This window comes from Lepidochelys kempii, chromosome 4, assembly GCF_965140265.1.
Source record: "Lepidochelys kempii isolate rLepKem1 chromosome 4, rLepKem1.hap2, whole genome shotgun sequence".
Taxonomy (NCBI): Eukaryota; Metazoa; Chordata; order Testudines; family Cheloniidae; genus Lepidochelys; species Lepidochelys kempii.
Window position 1 is genome coordinate 71,564,774 of NC_133259.1, and position 22,669 is coordinate 71,587,442.

At 39.8% G+C, this 22,669-nt stretch overlaps 1 protein-coding gene across 3 annotated transcripts in view; it reads left to right on the top strand.

Annotated features, from left to right (window-relative positions):
• Positions 1-22,669, top strand: part of GALNT7 (polypeptide N-acetylgalactosaminyltransferase 7) — a 111,589-nt gene that overhangs the window by 68,312 nt on the left and 20,608 nt on the right. For 2 of the 3 annotated variants that reach the window (XM_073341644.1, XM_073341646.1), the window contains 6 exons: positions 546-712; positions 12,035-12,165; positions 12,446-12,525; positions 15,294-15,476; positions 18,494-18,611; positions 21,204-21,326. In XM_073341644.1, the coding sequence (XP_073197745.1) occupies positions 546-712; positions 12,035-12,165; positions 12,446-12,525; positions 15,294-15,476; positions 18,494-18,611; positions 21,204-21,326 (802 nt within the window). Of the gene's footprint in view, positions 1-545; positions 713-12,034; positions 12,166-12,445; positions 12,526-14,951; positions 15,135-15,293; positions 15,477-18,493; positions 18,612-21,203; positions 21,327-22,669 lie in introns of all 3 variants that reach the window. The other variant, XM_073341645.1, reaches the window with a different exon arrangement.

A 22,669-nucleotide genomic window follows, 5' to 3' on the forward strand; every position in this document is an offset into this window, starting at 1 on the left:
GCTATGCTTTTCTGTCAGATTTTATATAGAGCAGAAAGTTTTATATGCAGCAGTGGCAAATGAGCATATGTGTGCAGCTTTTGCACATCTGTCACTTAATAACTGTGTGATTAAAAATGTGTTTAGATATGAAAGGACTGATAAACCAGGGTTTTGGGACACAGTGGGAAACAGTCCACCTAATGTTTATAATAGTAATTTACAAGATTTTGCAGGTTTTTTTATCCTAAATATGTGACACAAATGGAAACATTTTACAAACTATTATTTTTACTTGTAAGAATGTGGTTTACAGGAACATTACAAACTGGTTGCTGCTTTTTATAAATTAGTAATATAAATGTATTATGCAGAAGGTCAGAAACCATAATGGTCTCTCCTGACCTTAAAATCCTATGAATCTATGAAATAGTAACGCTATATTTTGTTTTTGATATCCTGCTTATCTGTAACTAGAAGCAGAGACTTTAAGTAAAACTTCATTCACACACACTATTAAGAGATACACGGGCAAATCTACAATAACAAAATAAAATCTTTTGCAGGTGCAAGTATTGGCATTATGATGAGAACCTGCTCACCTCCAGTGTTGTCATTGTCTTCCATAATGAAGGATGGTCCACACTCATGAGGACAGTTCACAGTGTAATAAAAAGGACACCAAGGAAATACTTGGCAGAAATTGTGATGATTGATGATTTCAGTAACAAAGGTAATGCATAGGCTATTAACAATGAATCTGTAGAAAAGAGGGGGAGGGAATATTAAAATAATTTTAATAATTAGCTTATTGGATTTATTATTCTGTTATATGGATTGTGTGTAACTGTACAAGAAAAACAAGATGGTATTTATACAGTCATTTTCATCTTTCAGTAAAACACAAGCTACATCTCAATGGATAGTAATGAAAAGGAAAACATTGGTCTATATGCATACATTTCTGTTCTATGCATAGAATTTGTGGCAGGTTTTCCCAAGAGTTTGGTTAGCACATTAGTATGGAGGTCTGGGTTAATTAGCACATTCTGTCATTGGGAATTTTAAGAAGGATAATCTGGTTAGAGATAAATTGAAACAGCTCACAGCACTATGCTCTATCTGTAACTGTCAAACCAGTGAGCATGAAGTACTTATCTACTTGTATTTTCACTGCTTCTCTTCTTTTAATCGAGGAGTGCTAAATTTGACATAAGAAGTGTCTTTCATCTTACCCTCACAGGGAAATCCTATCTTAATTCTGACTATAGTCGAAATTTGACTATTACTATTCAGTAAACCATATTAATTTTTTCATTGTCTTAATGTTTTTTGGAGCCACCCATGATTCTTTGAAACACAGTACTGCATTTACCATTGCTTATATTTCATTGAAAGAAAAACTATTTTACCCACACATTTTTACATGAAATTTTCTTTATTTCGTGGTGGCATATGGGCTCCAGCTGCATGTCATCAAAGCTTCCAGACGTTTGTAGTCTTTCCTGCCCACGCTCGTCATCCCTGTTTTTCCTTTCCTCAGATGTGAACCAAGATGGGAATGTATATGCTGTGTATACATATGTATGATTTTAAATATATAATATGCATTATAAAATACATGCTCTCTTGCTCGCTCTCACTCTCTCAGAATGTTTTCCTAGTATTGAAATCTTCAGGTCTAATGCTCATTGGCAATGTAAAGTGAAGCTGATTTGAGAAGAGAATAGCAAGAGGTGGCATGTTAATGTACATGTAAATAAGATAATCAATGATATAGAGAGGGTCAGTTCGATGTCTATTTTCTTTGATCAGTTTTCAATTTAAAACACTTCGTTTTATACTATGCATAATTAATCTGAAAGACACACTGCCACAAGATGTTGTTGAGGCAAAATTCCTAGTAAGAGTCAGAAAAAGATTAGACATTTGTGTGAATAAAAAATATTTGCTTCTACAGCAAGGATAATTTTTGGTTATGGCACTGGACTTGGATTCAGGAGTATCGGGTTTTGTTACGGGCTCTACCTTTTCCTTTCTGACTTCAGGCGAATTGTTAATCTCTTTGTGCCTCAATTCCTCATCTGAAAATGGAGATAACAATACTTCACTACCTCACAGGGTTATTATGCAGCTAAATCCAGAAATACTGGGGAGGGAGGGACAGCTTTCACATGCTACAGTGATGAGGGGCAAAATAAGTATTAAGACAGAAAAATTAGATAAAATAAACATTTATAAGGTGCATAAACCTGAGATTAGAAAGAAATTTCCTCTATAGGCAAGTTGTTGTATACATGATTATTATGGGATCTTTGCATGTTCTTCTGAAGCATCTTGTACTGGTAGCTGTGAGAGTCAACATTACCTTTGGTCTGCTTTTGGTATGGCAGTTCCTATGCAGAGCTAGTATTGCCAAATCTTGACGCAACGGCATTTCTATGCTGTCTGTCCCTTGGATTGGTATATAGCAAGGACAAGGCCTGTCTGATCATAGGTGAGTATGAGCTACTCTTGGAGTCTGGGATCTGCTGTCCCATATACTCCTTTTTCTCTTTGAATAGTTGAATTTGGAGATATGGGGGGCATCTGGCTATGTGGGGACCCAGTGCTGACGTGGTTCTCCTTTTGTATTGTTAAACAGTCTGGCACACAGTATACTTGTCTTCTGCCTGTCCCCATCTCACAGGAGAATATTGGTAAAGAATGAATCCTAGAAATTAATTTTAAGGATGAAATGATTGTATTAAAAGCAGGTTAGACTTTTTGCATGTAAAGCATTATTAAAATGATAAATAAACATTAATTTTCACAACATCCCTATGAGGTAGGAAAATATTAGGAGCAGAATAGTACTGGACCCAGGACTGACCCCCACCCCCCCGTGGGACTCCACTAGATATGCCTTCCCAGTTTAACAGCGAATAATTGATAACTATTGTTGGAGTATAATCTTTCAACCAGTTGTGCATCCACTTTATAGTAATTTCATCTGGACCACATTTCCCTAGCTTGCTTACAAGAATGCTGTGAAGGCCTGTGTCAGAAGCCTTACTAAAATCAGAATGTTTCACAAGTACTCCTTCCCTGCATCCATTAGACCAGTAGTGCTGTCAAAGAATGGTCCACTGTATTCCTGTTGACTCTTAATGTAATCACACCATCTGAGAAGCTGGTTTAGACTTTTATATAATATGTAAATGTTTCTCTAAAGGATATGTTTTTTTTAATAATTTAGTCAGCAGCCATATATTAGACTTTTCAGCTGGTATCACAGCTATCTTTATGTGCAATTCATGGACTTGCTGAGCCAGTTAAATAAAAGCTAACATCACTGTAAAATTAGGTGGCCTGTTTAGTAAAAGTTTGTTGGTATTTAATCTGAATTCATAGTACTGTTCATATTGTGTGAATATGACTGACTATCCACTTTATATAGGTGACTTTCATGGACTGTCTGGCATAACAGACCTAGTACTACAAGATAGAATAGTATATGTCAGGGGTGGCCAAACTGGTTCACAGGGTCGCATAGCGCCCCCACCCCCACGCCATCTGCCAGCCTGGTGGGGGTGGGAGGGAATCTTGACACTCTGCCTTGCAGCAGGGTGGTGGGGTAGGGGCTTCTGCCCAGCGGAGAGAGGGGTCTCAGGGCTTCAGTCCTGTGGGGCATGCCTGCTGGGGCTCAGGGTTTCAGCAGGAACAGGACTGAAGCCCCAAGTCCCATAAAGTTCTTCCCATATGGCTGATGCCTTGAGCCCCAGCAGGCAGTGCCCCAGCTCTCGAGCTTCTGAAGATTATTGTATGCAGCTTGGAGGGTCAGAAAGTTAGGCCACCCCTGGTATATGTGTATTTAAGATTATAAGGAAAAATTAGTATTTTATTACCTGAGAAACAGCATGACTATGTAATTAGCATTGTCATATAAAATATATAGACTCTTAATTATAGTCTTTTATTCTTACACATATAATATGTATCCTAGTGGATAGTGTGCTGGATTGGAACTCAGAAGACCTATGTTCTATTCCCATTTCTGCCACTGGTCTGCTGGTTGATCTTGAGCAAGTCACTTGTCTCTCTGTGCCCCATTTTCCCTATCTGTAAAAAGGAGGTGGCAATATTATTTCTTTTGTGAAGCACTTTGAGGTCTACAGTTGAAAAGCATTATATAGAACTAGGTGGCATCATATTTCCTAACTCTCTTCAGTGTGTTTAAGCATGCAACTTTAACATAGTGAGGGGTTTTTTTTTATGGCATTTGCTATGTCTTTTAGGGGTGGGAGGAAACCAACCAACCAAAACATAATCTTACACCATTTGACTAGAAACTAGCAGAGGGCCATATTCCAAGCATCTTATGAAGCCAGTCTCTGTGAACCTTAGGAGCTGGGGATCTCCTGCTTTCAGGCTGGCAGATTGGGGCTTCTCACAAGAATGGAGCTATTACACATCATGTAAGCTTCTGAAGCCAGGGCTTCTGAGAGGCCCTGGTCCCAGCATAGGAACATTTTGTAAAGTGTGCTTATAAATCTGTCAGATATATGTACAACTCTACCATTCTTAGCTGCATGCTTCACACATGCTATCATTGTTAGTGATTTACTGCATGTGCATACAGTAGTACAGTTTTCACAGGCTCAGTTAAATCAAAATTAATTTTGTTTTGCGTTGAACTGAAAACAATAGCTAAAGATATTAATATTTGAATTTCCTCTTTTTCCCTATCTGGAACTGGTTAAATGCAGCTACCAGACAATGTTGCCTGAAAAGCCTGAGTCTCAGCTCAGGTGCTTTGTGCTATATTAACTGCATTGCCCTCTTAGTAGTGAAGAATGGAGCTCTGATTCCCCACATGAGAGAACATTGAGTTGCTTGAGATTAAGGTGATGTTCTTGCTGTTGGCAGTGTTCCTAAATCCCAGATTCAGAATTATAAAAGGTCATGAATGGCACCTATTAGCGTATATTTTTTATTCATTAATAATGTTCTTTTCTAGTTATGAGAAAGAAACAGCATTTTTTATGCATCTTTAATAATTTTCAAAACAATTCTTTATTTATAATAATCAATTGGAAGTAATTTACTTATTGAATGGCACTCTTCTCTCTCCCCCTGCACTCTCTCCTGTGCACAATAGTTTTTGGTTGTAGAGAATTTCCAGAGTGGGTTTTCTTTGTTAACTTGTTTTGTCAGACGCACAGGAGAATAGCAATGACAGGAATTCAATGCCAAGTTAGTAAAATCATCACAATTCTGATATCTTCAATGGAAAAGTGTGCATTAATAGGATGTTAAAATCCAAAAACTAAAGAATGCAAAAATTTCAAAAGCAGCGTCAACTTGGCCACATCGTGTGCATATATAGACTATTTCCTTCCCATTGTTTCTCATAGGTATAGCTTTAATATATTTTCTTATTTTGCCAAATGTCAGACATAGAGAGGGTACAGCTGATTGCTGCAGGTACCTTACTTTTTATATTTCCTGAATCCCTCTGTTTTAACTGTACACTTTAATGGTGCATTAACATTGTGTTTTGCATTTAGGCCTCGACTCAGAAAAATGTTATGACTTCCATTGAAGTCACTGGGACCACTTGTGCTTAAAGTTAGGCTAATGCTTAAATACCTTGCTGAACCAAGGTCTTAATGTCCTTCGTAAACAAAAGGGACCAGATCCTCAGCTGGTATAAATTGGCACAGCTCCATTTGAATCCAAAGGAGTTACGCTGATTTACATCAGCTAAGGGCTCCTAATCTCAGCTTTTCACTAGTTCTCAAGTTGTCATAGGTTTTGTCTACACTGACCATTTTTTAAAAAAATCTTGTTTTATTGCCACTGCTGCAGCTCCACAGGAGTAGCGGCAAAGGAAGAGCTAGCATAGGCCGGGAACCACTGGTTTTACCAATGTATTGGCTAACCCTGCTCAGAGCACATATAGATGAAACAGTGGTACAAACATCTGTTAATGTTGATGCTTTGTCTATGCTTGTGCACCTATTGATGGCACCAGTGGATCTGCATCACTGGTAGCATCACCATGGGAGAGTTTACAACAATGGTTGGTGTAGGTAGGACCTATGATAACTTGGGAATTAAAGAAACGCTGACATCAGTAATCAATCAAGGAAGTAAAATCTGAACAGTTGAGAGGCAAAAGAATATTTAATCAGGCTGTTGATAATAATTTTTGGTCGGTTGGTTTTTACTAACACTTTTGAGTAGGGAATCTTTGTTAAACATTGAGTTCACTCTGAACCTCCTACATTAAATGACAGAGCTCCGTATTTGGAAACGTGTAGGAGGTTCTTCAGCAAAACTGGGAGAAACCAGACTAGCTATTCCTGATATTTCTAAGGTTTTTTTAAAAATAGCAGGAATAAAACCTTAATTTAAAAACAAACAAACCTTTCCTTTGAAACCACCTTTATATGTTTTTTGAAGAAACAAAATGTATCTGCTTGGTGGACAAAATTCAGCACTAGGCCAGTGGCAGATTTTCTAGACATAAAATGTCAGGGCTTTATATTCTGATGTCTTGCATCCCTGTAAGGCTAAACTTTGGAACTGTATAATATTGGAAAGGGGGAAATTCACAGCTTCCCAGTGAGAACAGGCACTTGCTCCTAGGCCTGGAAGGGCCTGAGATAATGGATTTCAAAGTTCTGAAATACTTACCATTGAAAAACATTCCATAATCCATGTTAGAAGTTTTTATAGTTCCCTCTGAGCCCTGCATAGGTGAATTTATAATAACTAAAGCACCTGCCTTTGTAGGCAGAAAGTGTTAGAAATAAATTCAATTTTTAATAATCAGGAATGTTTTACAGAGAGCTAAATCTTCTTGTAATATATGAGGCATATAAGTAATGGTGTGGTATAAAGCTTTTATGGACATTTGTGTGGGATACCTTCATAACTTTCTTGTAGTTATGAATTCACACTAAATTCATTTTGTAAAATGTCTATCCTGCATCTATCATGTATCCTCTATATCAGGGGTGGGCAAACTTTTTGGCCCGAGGGCCACATCTGGGTGGGGAAATTGCATGCAGGGCAGGGGGTTAGGATGCAGGAGGGAGCGTGGGGTATTGGAGGGGGTGCGGTGAGCAGGAAGGTGCCCAGGGCAAGGGGTTGGGACAGAGGAGGGGTGTGAGATGTATGAGGGGGTTCAGGGAAGGAGGTTGGGGTGCGGCAGAGGGCTCAGGGCAGGGGGCTGGGGATCAGGAGGTGTGCAGAGTGCGGCCAGCTCAGGGCAGGGGGTTGAGGTGCACGAGGGATGCGGGGGATTGGGGTGCCAGGTGCAGCAGGGGGCTCAGGGCAGGGGGTTGGGGTGTGGCAGGGGACTCAGGGCAGGGAATTGGGGTGCGGGGTGCAGGAGAGGTTAGGGCTCCGGCCCGGCACCACTTACCTGGAGCGGCTTCAGGGTAGCAGCGGCATGCACCAGGGCTGGCCCCAGCCCCTCGCCACTCCCAGAAGCGGCTGGCACCACGTCCCTGTGGCCCCTGGCGGGAGGGAGGGTAGGGGGAAGGGGTGCGGCAGAGAGCTCTGCGCGCTGCTCTTGCCTGTGAGTACCTCCCCTGAAGCTCCCATTGGCCATGGTGCCAGCTGCTTCCCGGAGCGGCGAGGGGCCGGCAATCCTACGGGCTGGATCCAAAGCCCTGAGGGGCTGGATCCAGCCCGCGGGCCATAGTTTGTCCACCCCTGCTCTATATAATGCATAACACATACATCATATATATATTTATTATATAAATAATTGTCCTTTTTCCTAACTTAGTCCTTAGGTATAAGTGACATGTTTGTAATTCTCAAAGAATTACAGCTACTTTGCAAACGTATGTAAAGGGAGAGAGAAGAGGATAATCAGATTTTGTCCCTACTGACTTCGACAATCAAATTTTTTATGTTGTTTTGCTTTTTAAGGGAGGGTTAAATAGTATTCAGTATTCAGGTGGCTTTGGAAGAAAGCAAGTTTAAAAAAAAATTCCATTTTTGGAGCACGATTCCTGAAATAAATTTTGATACCGTTTGGTTTTTTTAAATCCCATTTTTATTTCAATTATTAATACATAATCTCATTACTTATATTTTGAGGTTGGAATCTTCTTAGTAGTTTTGTCAAAGATGACATAAAATGTAATAATTTTAAGACTAAAATCTAAGGCTTTTTCTATATATAAACTTGTACTGGTTTAAATAAACTGGTGCAAACTAATGTGTGGACCCTTATTTTGGTTTGAGTGGCTTATTTTGGTGTAGGGTAAACTTGTTCTTAATTGACTTAAGTTAAATTGAAACATGTCAGTCTTAAATTAAAATAGGAGTCCACACTGGGTTTTGCACTGGCTTAAGGAAATCCGTTTCAATTAGCACCTTTATTTAAATCAATGCAACTTCATGGAGACAAGACATACCTGGCCTGGTGCGTGTTCAGACTTTTCTGAGTTGAATCATTAAGGGCAAGGTTAGGGTTAACCCTTAAGAATGAAACACTTTTTCCATAACCGTGCTGTAGGGATGTGATTTCTACATCAGAATATATTTGTTCCTTAATCTATTGATTTTTTTTCTTTTCTTTTCTTTTTTTAAATATTTTTTGTCAAATTTGTAACCGAGCCCTTTAAGTATGGCCCCTCCTGTCCCTGCTGCCCAGCCTGGCTCCTACCATCCTCCCTGAAACTTTCTCTCTGCCTCAGAGTTTTTCTGCCTACTATCAGTGATTCTCCATCTTTATCATTTTATGTATTACTTTGTGATATGATCATCAGATGATGGACCACAGTGCACACCCCTCAGTCGTCATCCTTCAGCTGCTCTGAGGTATTGCTGTAGCTCTGTTGGTCCCAGAATATGTGAGAGACAATGTAGGTGAGGTAATTTCTTTTATTGGATCAACTTCCTTCAGTGGAAGGTATTCCAGTCTGTTGAGCTTCACAGAGCTGTTGAAACAGATTGTTAAGTAAAAGAGGTAACACATGTTGGGGCAGTCACTTGAAATTAAATGGGCAATTGGAGGTTACATTGTTATGCATAAAGGGTTTTCGGTGGACTATTAAGGACAGCAGGCAGTGTGGTATATTGCAAATTGTTGTAACGAGCCATACAACAATGTCCCTGTAATCCATGGCTTTTTGTGTCTAGCTGAATTATGAATTTAAGTTCCCAGTCTTGCTCTTTCAAAATGTTGTGCAGATTTCCCTGGAATCTCTTCATGAAAAGAGCCATCCAAATACCCCGGGAGAACCTGCTTCAATACAGGAAAAAGAAACCCACTGACCACTAAGGTGGTCATTCACATCTTCCCGGAATACTGTAAATTCAGGTACTTCCAGGAACAGCCTGCGCAGTACCGGATTTACCATAGTGCCGGGCCCACGGTACAAAGGGTCCTGGGCCTGCCCGCTCTTCTCTGCCCCCCGCCCATCGGTCTCTCCTGCGGGGGCAGCGGGCAGAAGCTTGGTCCTGCAGGCTCCACCAGCGGCCAAGCTCACCCCTCCCCTGCCTCTTCCCGCAGCGTGCTGCCTTCCCGCCCCTCCCCATCTCCCTCCCTCTCCCTGCTGCCGATCAGGGGGGAGGAGCTGAGCCACAGTTCAATGAATAGAAGATTGTTGGGGGTGGAATAGATCTGGAGAAGGAGAAGAAGTCTGGAGATAAATGTGAGAAGTGAGGGACATATGCTTTTTTGTTAAAATATTATGTTTGCTGCTGAAGAAAAAAATCCAGAATACTTAAAGTTGTTGTAGTAGTTAAATAAAACAATGTAAATGTCTGTCTGGTGATGTTCTCCTCCTAATACAGTCTGGCAAGAAAATCCTCCAAATATTAATGATTAACCGGTTGAATTGCAGATAGTTCACCTCCCAATGACTTCATAAATATCTGCTTCAATTATCTTTGGTAAATGAAATAACCAAACAATCATTCATTTTCTGATATAACTGTAAAACTCATCTGAAAAGTTTTCAAAATAAATCACTGTTTAAAAATGTAGAGTATGTACCTTCTAAAAATGAAACCTACATCTATCTGTGAGTTGTGAAGAATATGTATTAAGGTTATAACAACTAACAAGAATGCACTTTATGTAGAAAACCATGATTAAATCGAGTCTTCCTGACTAGTGATTTAAATCATGATTTAAATCAAATTCACCATGCCTGCTGTGCTCTTGCCCCTGGACCCTTCATTCCCCAGGGGGACCCACAAATATGTTTGGTGCCGGGCACACAAAAAGTTAATCCGGCCCTGAGCCTGCGTCCACCCCCACTGGCATGCCCTCATACACATAGTGCATGTGAGGTCACCCCGCATAGAGGGAGCCATTTTTAAAAGCACCCTGCCGCGTCACTCTCGCCCTGGCACATGTGAGGTCACGTTGCACAGGGGATACTATTTTTAAGTGCTGGAGGGGTGGAGTGGCATCCCCCATCCGATATTGGACCAAACCAGAGATGTCTGGGTTTTGTCTCAGGTCTGGATTGGGGACAAACCTCTCAAAAAGGGGACTGTCCAGTTTAATACCAGATGAGTGGCCTCCCTACTGACTGCACTCTTCTAGTTGTCACCTGTCAGCCCACACTGGAACCCATACAGGGCATCATCAAATAAGTACAACCCATATTTGAATGGGACCATGTCCTGAAAGGAATCTTCTTCTGGCCTTCAAATAACTCCCAGCCTCACCAAGCTCATCATCAGAAGGAAGTTCCCCACAGACCAGGCACCAAACTCCGCCAGAACAGCAGATACAAAACATGCAGCCCTATCTCCATTGCTACAATGATCAATACCTGCCCCCACAACACATCTTTCAAGCTTCATGGGTCTTATACATGCTTATCACAACATGTGCTATACTTCATCCAGTGCACCAAATGTCCCAATAACTACTGTGTGGGTGAAATCAGACAATCGCTATGCTCTCTAATAAACTCTCACAGAAAAATAATAAAAGACAAAAACATCATGTCACCTGTGGATGAACGCTTTTCACAAAGCGATCACTCCATTTTTGATATTTCAGTACTTGTCCTCAAGGGAAACCTGCCAACACCTTCAAAAAGTGAGCCTGAGAACCTAAATTCATAACTCTGCTAGACACCAAAAGCCATGGACTTTACAGGGATGCTAGCTTTATGGCTCATCACAACAATTTGTAATACACACACTATCTGCTACCCTTAATTGCCCATTTCAAACCCTTTATGCATAACAATCTAACACCATTTCATTTCAAGTGACTGCCGCCAACATGAAAAGGAGTACTTGTGGCACCTTAGAGACTAACAAATGTATTTGAGCATAAGCTTTCGTGAGCTAGAGCTCACTTCATCGGATGCCGCCAACATGTTTCTCCTTCTACTTAACAATCTGTTCTAACTTGTATTTGGCTCTCCTTCCTTCTCCAGACCTGAAGAAGAGCTCAAGAGCTTGTACCTTACACGAATAGTAGTTGATCCAATAAAAGAAATTACCTCACCTACCTTGTCTCTCCTTCTAGTGAATACAGCTGCCACTACAAGGACATACTCATTGAGGAGATGGGTGGGAAGCATTGACTGACCCTGGGGATGCGGGGGTTGAAAGGGATAGGGGGATCCAGGTCTGGCAGAACTTTGCCTCAAGTTCCCAGCAGTTTTAGGTGACAAAAACAGATAACTTAACAAAGACATCATGCAAATTGCCCAAAATAATTTGATATCGAGTCAAAATCGTGAGGAGTGTTAGTGAAGAGTCATTGACAATGGTCTTTGCTGAAAGGTGGTTCAGAATCTACTTTTGCAATCTCTTAGTATAGTGCAGCTATTAACTTTTTCTGTTCTAAAGCTAGAACTCCTGCTATAAAATCAGAGAACTTCAAATCAAGCCTTTATCACACTTATAGGCACTTTATCAATAATAGATTCGGCAGTGTTGTATTTGAGACCTTTTTAGTTCTGAACATCTAGATTTCCTTAGTAAATCTGGTCAGTTATGTTTAGTTTGCATTAAGAGTGTAACGCTAATTATTATAACGTGGAAAAAATTCTTTTTTATTATTATTTGATAGCGCACTTAAAAGAAAAACTAGACGAGTACATTAAGCAGTGGAATGGCCTTGTAAAGGTATTTCGAAATGAGAGGAGAGAAGGTTTAATTCAAGCTAGAAGCATTGGAGCTCAGAAGGCTAAACTTGGAAAGGTAGAAAATGTTTGATAAATAAAATCATTTGTATTTTCTTTATATTAAAATAGATATTTTTAACAAATCTTAAAATGGTTATTTTATTATGAACATTGTTGAAATAAGAATGGCTTAAATTCTTAAAACCTCACTGTGAGGTATTACACCACAGTGTAATAAAAAAAATTGTGTAAATTTGTGTCAAAATTTAAGATATATGATAATTCAATCAATGTGTGTTTTGTATACAGAAATCTCAAATGATATTATATCTCCCTGCCTTTTTTTGTTTTTAAAGGTTTTGATTTACCTTGATGCCCATTGTGAGGTGGCAGTTAACTGGTATGCACCACTTGTAGCTCCTATATCTAAGGACAGGTAACGCTATCCTGTTTTTCTACAACTCAGAAAGCCTCCTAAGAAGAAAAATAGTCACAGTAACAATCTTCATGTTTCAAACCATATTCAGTGTGGTGTTCACATTACAACTATTGCATCATCTCCCAGAGTGGAAGATATTGTCATGTAACAAGTGACAATCATGCAAATAAATCTCTAATTAGTTTATTTTAATGGAGGTACTGAAATGTGGGTTACATTTAAGGGGAATCCAGTCTGTTGCAATGACTTTATTTTACAGGCCCCCTGTTGTGATAATGTCGTACTGTAGATGAATGAGCAGCTTGCTTAAACAAGATTATTATTATTAAAGCTAATCAAAAAGATTATATTTAAAATGGAGGTAGGAATTGGGGAGAGAGAAAGAGCTCAACTTTGATTTAGTGAGAATTTTCAGACTACTAAAGCCTGTGTGATCTTAAGGTTGCAATAATTATGGTAGTTACTACAAAAATATATTTGTTTCTCTTAAATCTAAAGTTAGAGAATAGTTTTAAACAAATCCTCGCCTTTGGGATGTGCTTGCCTTGTCTGCATGCCCAGACATTGTGCTAGTAGTTAATGTTGGAACCACAAGCCCTATGTGCATGAAACTCCATTTGAGCCTATAAAGGAATGGACCCCACCTGCCTCCGATCCTTTGAACCACCTGTATGCTGCAGTTGCTCTGTGCTGTTGTTTTAGCTTTATTTGGCTTATTCAGTAGTTGAAGGAGGCGTATGGGAGTGTGGCGTATCTTTATTTTAAAGCTGTTGAATCCCTCAGCCTATTGTACCACTAGAGTCTTAACTACAAGTATGTCAGAGGCTTAAAAAGTGCCAGGAAATAAGTCCTGCAAGGCCACTGTGTTGGTGATAGGCCAGGTCTCCAGGTGCTTCAGTTGTTTGGAATAGGAGCACTTCTCTTGCTCCTGTTCAGTCTAATGTCCCTTTACCTGGGGGAGGCAGGTTGTGGAGAACGTTCAAGAAACAATCTCAAAGACAAAACCTGAGGAGAAATTGTTGCTGAAGGCCACAGTGTTGAGGAGCATTGATACCTGCTACTCCATTGTACAAAGCCCTGAAATGGATATTTGCAAAGAGTTAAATAAAAGAGCTACTTTTCTGGTCTCCTGGTTGGAGGTAAAGCATTATGCTGTCATTTCCCCTTTTTTGTTTTTCTCATTGTATGTAGCATTTGCCTCTAAGATGGAAGTGTTTAGGAAAAAATTGAAAAAAGCTTTCAATTCAGTCAAGGACTAGCTTAGTGGCTTGAGCATTGGCCTGCTAAACCCAGGGTTGTGAGTTCCAATCTTTGAGGGGGCCATTTAGAGATCTGGGGCAAAAATTGGGGATTCATCCTGCTTTGAGCAGGGGGTTGGACTAGATGACCTCCTGAGGTCCCTTCCAACCCTGATATTCTATGATTCCAATGCATCAGCAGAGCCTCTGATGAAAACACTGGGAGAAAAACAAGAGACTGTTGATCTTCATTGAATATTGTGTCTGATGGATCACAGCGAACCGTGTATTTGTAAAAAGCAAACGTAGAATCTTCTGATGGAATGTTTGGCCATTGTGTTTAAAACCACTGCTGAGACATGCCTGATCCAACAGCAGCGAAGTTTGGTTTGGTTTTTCCCCAAAAGAATGGCTTTATAGGGCAACAGTACACCGTTCAGACTTGAATAGTGAAAGGCTCAATTTGCAACAAGAAGAGCTAAAACTATTTTTTTTTTTGACAGCTGAGATCCCACATAAATAGCAGCAATTATGGAAAGATTATAAAATCGTGAGATCTGTACTTCCCTTTAACCCTCTCAGGTCTCCCATTTTTCCCCCTCATTGCCCCAGGCAATATTTTTTCAGAAGGCCAGTGATAGCATTGGTATGTCAACATTTCCACCATAACTTCTCTGCTTTCAATATGCATTTCATAGATTCCAAGGCCAGAAGGGACAATTGTGATCATCTAGTCTGACCTCCTGTATAGCACAGGCCAGAGAATTTCCCCAAAAATAATTACTAGACCATACACTTTAGAAAAAAACAACAATTTATTTCTTAATCGCCAGCAATGGAGAATCCACCACGACACTTGGTAAATTGTACCAGTGGTAAATTTTTAACAGTGAGAGTAATTAATGCCTTATTTCCTGTTTGAATTTGGCTTCCTTTAACTTCTGACCATTGGATTGTGTAATTTGATGCTCTGGCATCAATGTGAGGACTGTTACAGTATATTCTTTTTTTTCTTCCATAAGAATGGAGTTTTACATTTTTGAGATGATACATATTTACATTTGACCTTTCATTTAAGTTACATTTCAATAAAAAATGAAAGTTAATGGTAGATGTATTAGATTAGACAGCATATCTTTCTTAAATTATATTTTGCTCTCTTCTTCCCCTTCCAAAATGTTTCAGAACTACATGTACTGTGCCTCTAATAGATTACATAGATGGGAATGATTATTCCATTGAGCCGCAGCAAGGTGGGGATGAAGATGGTTTTGCGAGAGGGGCCTGGGACTGGAGTTTGCTGTGGAAACGAATTCCATTAAGCCACAAGGAAAAGGCCAAAAGAAAGCATAAAACTGAACCTTATCGGTAAAGAGTGCTGTTTTTATTCTGTTAATTGTTTTGAATGCATATCTAAATCGTCTCATTTTTCCCCCTCTTTTCCCATGAACTACGATTCGTGTAAATGTGACATTTGGGTCCTTGTACCTAACTTCATCCTCACTGCCACCATCCACAACCCTGCAGAACCACATGCACTGTGCCGCTCATAGATGTCGTAGATGGCAACACTTACAATATTATACCCCAAGGGGGTGGTGACGAAGATGGGTTTGCTAGAGGAGCGTGGGATTGGAGTATGCTGTGGAAGAGGGTGCCTTTGACCAAGCGAGAGAAGGAAATGAGAAAGACACAAACTGAGCCGTATCGGTAATCACTAAATCACTTACCCATTTCTCTTCTTAAGGAGATACTGATCTACTAAATACTTGCACGTATTTTTAATACTCTAACAACTGAAGATGCTTTGTCTAAAAAAAAAAAAAAAGTATCTTACTGTTACTGATTATTTTGGTCAATCGCTGCTAATGTAGCTTCACTAACTTCTTGTGCCTCTCTGTTTCTGTTATGTACTTAACACTTCAAGCAAAATATAGGATGCATTTCAGAATAATAATTTTCATTTGGAAAAACAGATGTTCTTATCATTTGGTTTCCAAGCAAAATTCATGGAACTATATTAATGGGGGCTCTTTTCAGGTATGGTTTTGAGAATAATAAAAATTGCTTACTTAACTGTTCCATAATAAGCATGCTACAAAAAAATTCATAATACATAAAATGTTTAGGCTGTTTTCTCTCATGGATGCATCTGTACAGCTCCTTGTTAATAGGTCAATGCAAGTGCATCAGGAGCCATATAGCCCTCTTTTTGTGTCCGATCATTCCCACTTGCTTTATGGAAGGTCCCACCTGAGAAATACAAGTGCACTACTTCGAAATCTTAGGAAGATAACCCAATTTGCGCTCTGTAATGTACTTAACTAAAAATAATTCCAGTCTGTCTTTGAGGAGGGATTTAATTAATTTCATGTATTCCATCCTATTTCTTTTGCTTCATGAGTGTAACATTTTCTTTTCTATCAAAATACATGCAAATTTCTGCTTAAATGTTAGCGTTACTGGACTTTTTTTGAGACTTGGGAGGCTGTGGTTCTGCTCTGTATTTTCCCTTATACTACTGTAATCTTGTAACCAATTACTTTATTTGAAAACACTTTCACATAATTAGAAAATAGTGTTTCATATAACTTTTTACTTGTGGTTTAAACAAATTGCAGGAACTGATGTTATCCTTCACTCAGCTCTCACCCTGTGATTCTTCTTTGCAAAAATGGCAAAACATGTTCAAGGAAATTATGAAGCTTTGGTCTATTCAGTACTTTATGTAATATAGACAATATCCTTTCATAGAGAAGAAGGCTGTCCACATTGGAACTTTATCAGCACTAAACTAGTTAGTGTTAAGCTGTTTCAAAAGTTGGTATCACATTCTTTGTCCACAGCTTTATAAACTGTTTTCAGAACAATTCTGACGATCAAAATTTTTAAAAAATGGTTTTGGTAACAACTATAATAGTTGAATTCTTGACCGTTTAGCTCTCTTTCTGAAAAAGAACCTTATCCCGTTATGCCCAGGCTATACACACATTTTACTGCAGTAATATGAAAACAAGTAAAATTTAGCTAATCATTTTGCTGAAAATAGTAGTGTAGGCAGAATAAACTGGTTCTTAAACATAAAAAATAAAATAAACATTTTGTAATGTGGAAAGATCCTCAGAAATCTTAATGCTCACCACCTTAGACCTTGTAAAATAAACTGTTAAGCTTGTGTGGATTTTATAGTGTTCTTATCAGAGGCCAAGATTGAAAAGTCAACATTTCAGGCATGTGCTCTCCTTTATTTTTGGGGTGCTTGTTTTTTCTGCATATTTGCTTTTTCCATATAATGTTCCACATCCCTGCATTATGCAGCTCTTTGGTTTCTGAAAAGCATCCATATGATACAACTATGTGGAATAAGGGAATACAACTACAGTAAGTAGCGTAGTTAAGGGCAACATGCAGAAAGAGCCCACCATTCAGAAATTTTCACAGTGATAGATTCACAGTTTTTGTTCACCTTCCTCTCTGCCACTCTTCTGGGTTGCTCAGAGAATGTGTGATAACTCTACAATTTAGTTTAAATGGTTCCCTTCCATGCATTTCTATGCAGGGCAGGAATATATAGCCATTAGTATTTAAAAGGGATACCATCAAGTTCAAAATTCAGTATATTAAAGGATTCCTTAATGTTACTAATGACACCACCGTGAAACACAGCAGATTTTTTAAATCTGTTCACATTTTGTGTTACTAGTTTACTTGTTTGGATTTTATTTACCTCAGTAATGATGGGCTGGAGACTTTGGTTCTGTTCCTGGCTGTGCCACAGATCATCTTGGCAAGATGGTGATCATCTCAACCCATGTTTCCTTATCTGGTGGGGTTGGGTTTTTGTTTTTTGTTTTTTGTTTTAAATAATTACCTACCTTGGGTGAGGCTTAATTCATTAATTTTTCGATAGTGCTTTTTGATCCCGAGGTGGACGATTCAGTACAAGTCCAATAAAAATAGACTAGCTAGTTTCACTTTCTCATGTGCCTAGCATATTGCTAAAGAATTTTATTTGCAACTATTGCAGTAAAATGCTTAAATCAAAACTAGAACATTTTTTCATTTAATAGTCTTTAATGTTATCAAAATCTTGGCATACGTAGAAAGGTTTTATAAAACTGTTTTATTAAACAAAACCTAGATTTGAAGCCTGTACACTGCCCCTCTTAAACATTTCATTGAGAATAATTCTAAATTATTTATTCTCCATGCCTGGCCCTCCCACTGGCTTCACATTAATAATTTTTTTAAAAGTATGGATTGAAACTGTAACTAGGATGTTACACAATGAGATTTTTAAGGTAGCAGCTTCTCAGAACACAATTTGTGTACTGTAGAGTCTAGTCCACTGCACATGTTGTCATATTCATCAAGAGATGAATAGACCTTTTCTGTTTGTCACCACAATGGTTCTTGTCATGGCAATAAGTGGCGTGAAACTTCAGATGCAGATTGGCTGAAAAGTGTGGGCCAATGCTCTATGTAATTCAGAACTGTAATAAGTGACTTCTTTAAAACTAACACAGGTATCAAATTCAGAGACTCATTGAAGGCTTATCAATGAACCAAAAATAAAGCCAAGTAATTTCTAAATGTATTGCCATCAGTCTAATCTTTTACACGCATTAACAGGAAATTGCTTCTTATATTAAGAGTAATTTTTTTTTTCCAGAGGACTGTCATGTTCTGTTGGTGAAAGGAATTACTTTGTTTGTTCTTTCTCTTAGGTCCCCTGCAATGGCTGGTGGATTATTTGCCATTGAACGTGATTTCTTCTTTGAACTGGGTCTCTACGATCCAGGTCTTCAAATCTGGGGTGGTGAAAACTTTGAAATTTCTTACAAGGTAACAGCAAAATTGATCTGCCTTTTAAAATGAAAAATTAACTTAGTTCTAGAAATACTAACCTAGATGGACATGACTTTAAAGAATGCTGGCAAGAAAACTAACCTGCCGATGTTTTTTCCCCCTTCCCCATCAGCCTTCTGGGTGGAAAATGACCCTATGGTTCTTCAGAATTATGGACAATTCTTTTAAAAAATAAAATAAAAGAGGCTTCCCAAAACAAGGGCAATAAAAATGGAAAAATCCCAGTGAGGTGACTCATCACGGACAAAACCAGGGCACAGGATTTTGTTTTGATTGCTAAACACATGCATGCTCTTCCATCTAGCAAGACATTTAAGATCATAAGAATTAGTTTCTTATGCCCCTTCAGACTCCAAAGGACACAGATACAAGCAGAACAGAGAGCTGTGTCCCCAAAAACAGGAACAAATATTTTAGACCGAATTTCTGGTCTGACATCCTTGACAATGACCCTTTAATTTTGGGCTGAATTTTATTAAAGTAACTGAGCATGTTTGTAATCAGATTGGTGTTGCAATCAGACCTCTCCTAATGAGCCTCAGTCCTTGTTTGCAACACCTTTCTTTTTCCAATCCTGGGCCTTGCTTGAGCAAGGGACTAGTTTGGGTCTAGAAAGTGACCAGTGTTCTGTGTAGTAATTTTTGAAATGACAATGGAAGTCATTACATAGTCCTATAATGAACATTTAAACTAGTTTAACTTCTGGACAAAAACAAAATTTGAGGACAACTCTTCAGAAGAACTGAAAGCCACTTTAACCGATGTTGTGTTCGAGCTTACAAATATAATAGTATTATGTAAAATCAAAACTTGTAAAGAAAACCTCTTTAGTAAACATTTAAACAAAACTGCTGAAAGAAAACCAATAGGATAATAAGATCCATATAGAGAAGAAAGTAAAATATTATGAATAATACTGTCTGTTAGGAATAGATGGTCCCAAATCCTGCAATCCTAATCTGGAATTAGATGTGATTTGGAGCATCCCCAGGGTTTTAATGGGTTCAGCTCACGTGTGATAGTTCAGGACCATATTTAATTATAAACATTTAAAAGCAGCATTATTTAGTCTACATTTAAACTGTCTTTCTTTTTTCTTAAATTTAATGGATGACCCTAAAGTGGTGTGTGTTATTGTGTCAGCGTTATTTTTTCACTTTAGTGGTTCTTCACCTCCTTTTTGGTTTTAGTGTTACAACAGTAATGTTGATGGATAGATGGATTTCCATTAACTGGAGGCTTGATCTCTTCAGGATGTCAACAAAGCCCATTAAAGGACACCTGTCAGGAATGGTCTAGATCGGGGTGGGCAAACTACAGCCCGCGGGCTGCTTCTGGACCATCAGACATTTTTATCTGGCCCTCGAGCTTCTGCCGGGGAGCGGGGTCAGGGGCTTGCTCCTCTCCAGCACTCCAGCCCCCGACTCACAATTCCCTTGATGAGCACCATCTTCTGGCATGCAGAGCCGCACTGCGCAAGTGCAACTTCACCACGCTGTTTCCGGGATCGGAACCCCATCCCTACATGCCCCCCCCCCCCCACACACACACACAAAGCAGCGCACCCAATCCCCTCCCGGTCTCCTACGGCTCTACCCTAGAGAGCCTCAAAACCACCCAGGGGCCGCACTCATCCCAGCTAGGGTGCCTCCGCCCGTGAAAGTGCCTGGTATGGCCTCCTTGGAGTCACTGTTGGCAGGGCCCCTAGGAATCCCCGGTACTGCCCCTGTAGAGCCCCCAACCCTGCGCCACACCCCATGTGTCCCCCCTCCCTCTCCCCTCGCTAACATCCCTTATAGAGCCCCTATGCTATACCCCATAGACTCCCCCTCCCCCACTAAACATTCATGCCCGCCATACAATTTCCATACCCAGATGCGGCCCTCAGGCCAAAAAATTTGCCCACCCCTGGTCTAGATAATACTTAGTCCTGCCCTTAGTGAAGAGGACTGGACTAGATGACCTCTTGAGGTCTCTTCCAGTCCTATGATTCTATGAATATGTGATTAGGATTATCTCCTAGTTTTGTTGCAATTTTCTTAAGATTCTCCCTCAGTCACTGCTACTGTACTTTGGGATGGACGAATCTATCCAGAATAGAGTAGTCCAGTGAGTTACCTAAGGGTTCTGTGTCCCCATAACTTTCATTAGGAAAAATATTTGGGGTGAGGAACACTGCCTAGGATGATGAAATATGAGCTGAAGTTTAATAAAATAAATCCTGACCAGCTGCAGTTTCTGTATACCCATTTATTCCTGTCTTTGCAAATAGTCATGGAATAGGATCTCAAAACCATGATTTATAAAATGGTGTTTGTAAACATATCCATTGTAGAACAGAAGAATGTACTGGATACAGCCCAGGACTTTTATTTCAAGCCCTCATTGTTAATTTTACTTCAGGCTTAAGCATAAATTTATTTTATGAGCTTAGCGTGTTATCCAATTAATGTAATTAATTTTTTTTACTCTATTGTAAATTAGTTTGTATTTGTTTGGGTTTTTTTTAAGTTTAGTTTACATGTGTATTATCAACTTTTCCACCACATTTTTTTCTTGACCTTGTAGATCTGGCAATGTGGAGGGAAGTTGTTGTTTGTTCCTTGTTCTCGTGTTGGACACATCTATCGTCTCCAGGGTTGGCAAGGAAATCCACCTCCAGTGTACGTTGGGTCCTCTCCTACGCTGAAGGTGAGACTTCACTTAAAACTGCAGAGTGGTTTGACCTTAAATAACAATACTTGTACACATACTACATTTCTTCTTTATTACAAGTCTTCGAGTATATGTCTCTATGGGAGTGTGCCACCATAGGATGCACATGTGCCCATGCACTTGTAACCAGAGAATGCAAAACGGTGTCCACAGGCCCTTGCCTGCACAGAGCAGAATCTTGTGCCTTCAAATGAGAGCATATAAGGAGGCATGGACCTGCTGTTACCCGGTTTCTTTCAACTGCCTGCAGCTTGAGACAGAGCAATGAGTGTCCATTGATTCTCAGCTTCCTGCCTTTCTTTGTATGCTATTTTTATTCTTAATTTTTTCCCTTTATTTTCTTAATTATTTGATTTCTTTAGTTTTATACAGTTGTTTAGAAGAGGACTTATCTCCCCACACACCCCACTGTGTTATACCGAAGACCCCAGGATTTAAGCCCTTCCATACCTGCCACAGGTCTTTTCCCAATAGTGATGAGCATTTGAGCTGTGTCCACTGCCTAGGAGACATCCACGTCCCATTTAAGTATAAGGTTTCTACAGGATTTAAAGGCAGGTCTTGGAAACAGGGGTGGCTAGACTGAAGCTCCTACTAGTGGATTGTTCACTAGCTCTCTCCACCCCTGTACGTCGGCCTCAATGTCCCAGGCTGCCCCAGTGGCAGCATCAACTTCAGAGTTTAGCATTTCTAAGAAGCTTCTTTCTCTTTCCAGAGAGCCTAACAAGAGGGGTAGGTCACCCCATAAATCCCTCTCTAAGGAGACCTCACATCCTGCAACGGGTACAGCTGAGGTTCTGTCAGAACCTGCTACCAAGCCACCAGTACCCTACAAGAAGCAGCATGTGAATGAGGCTTCTAACAGACAGCACAGGTAGCAGTCTACCTCAGTACCGACTGATCCTTCCAGGCACTGGGATATGCACAGGCCTCCAACGCACTCTCTGATACCATCACCTCCCTTACACCAGGGCTCTGAGGTTGGAGAAGCTCCTCTACAAGCCTCATCAGTACTGTGCTCAACATCTCAGCAATGCCAGGCCCTAGTACTGGACACAGCCTTCCAGATTTCTTTCCCTGGAGGACCTGTTTATACCAGAAGTATTGGAGTGTTCCCTACTGTGATCCTCTGTCCGGGCCCCATCCCCAGAATTGCTCAGTTGGCTTGAACCTAGTTGGACCTCCAGCTTTCAGTACACCACCCATGATTGAGACTCTCCCCTTCAGCCTTGAGGATGATTCTTCTTCAGACTCTGAGGTCTCGGTACAGGGCTCTTTTTTGGTAACTTACCACTACAGGCCACTGAGCCAGTATTCTG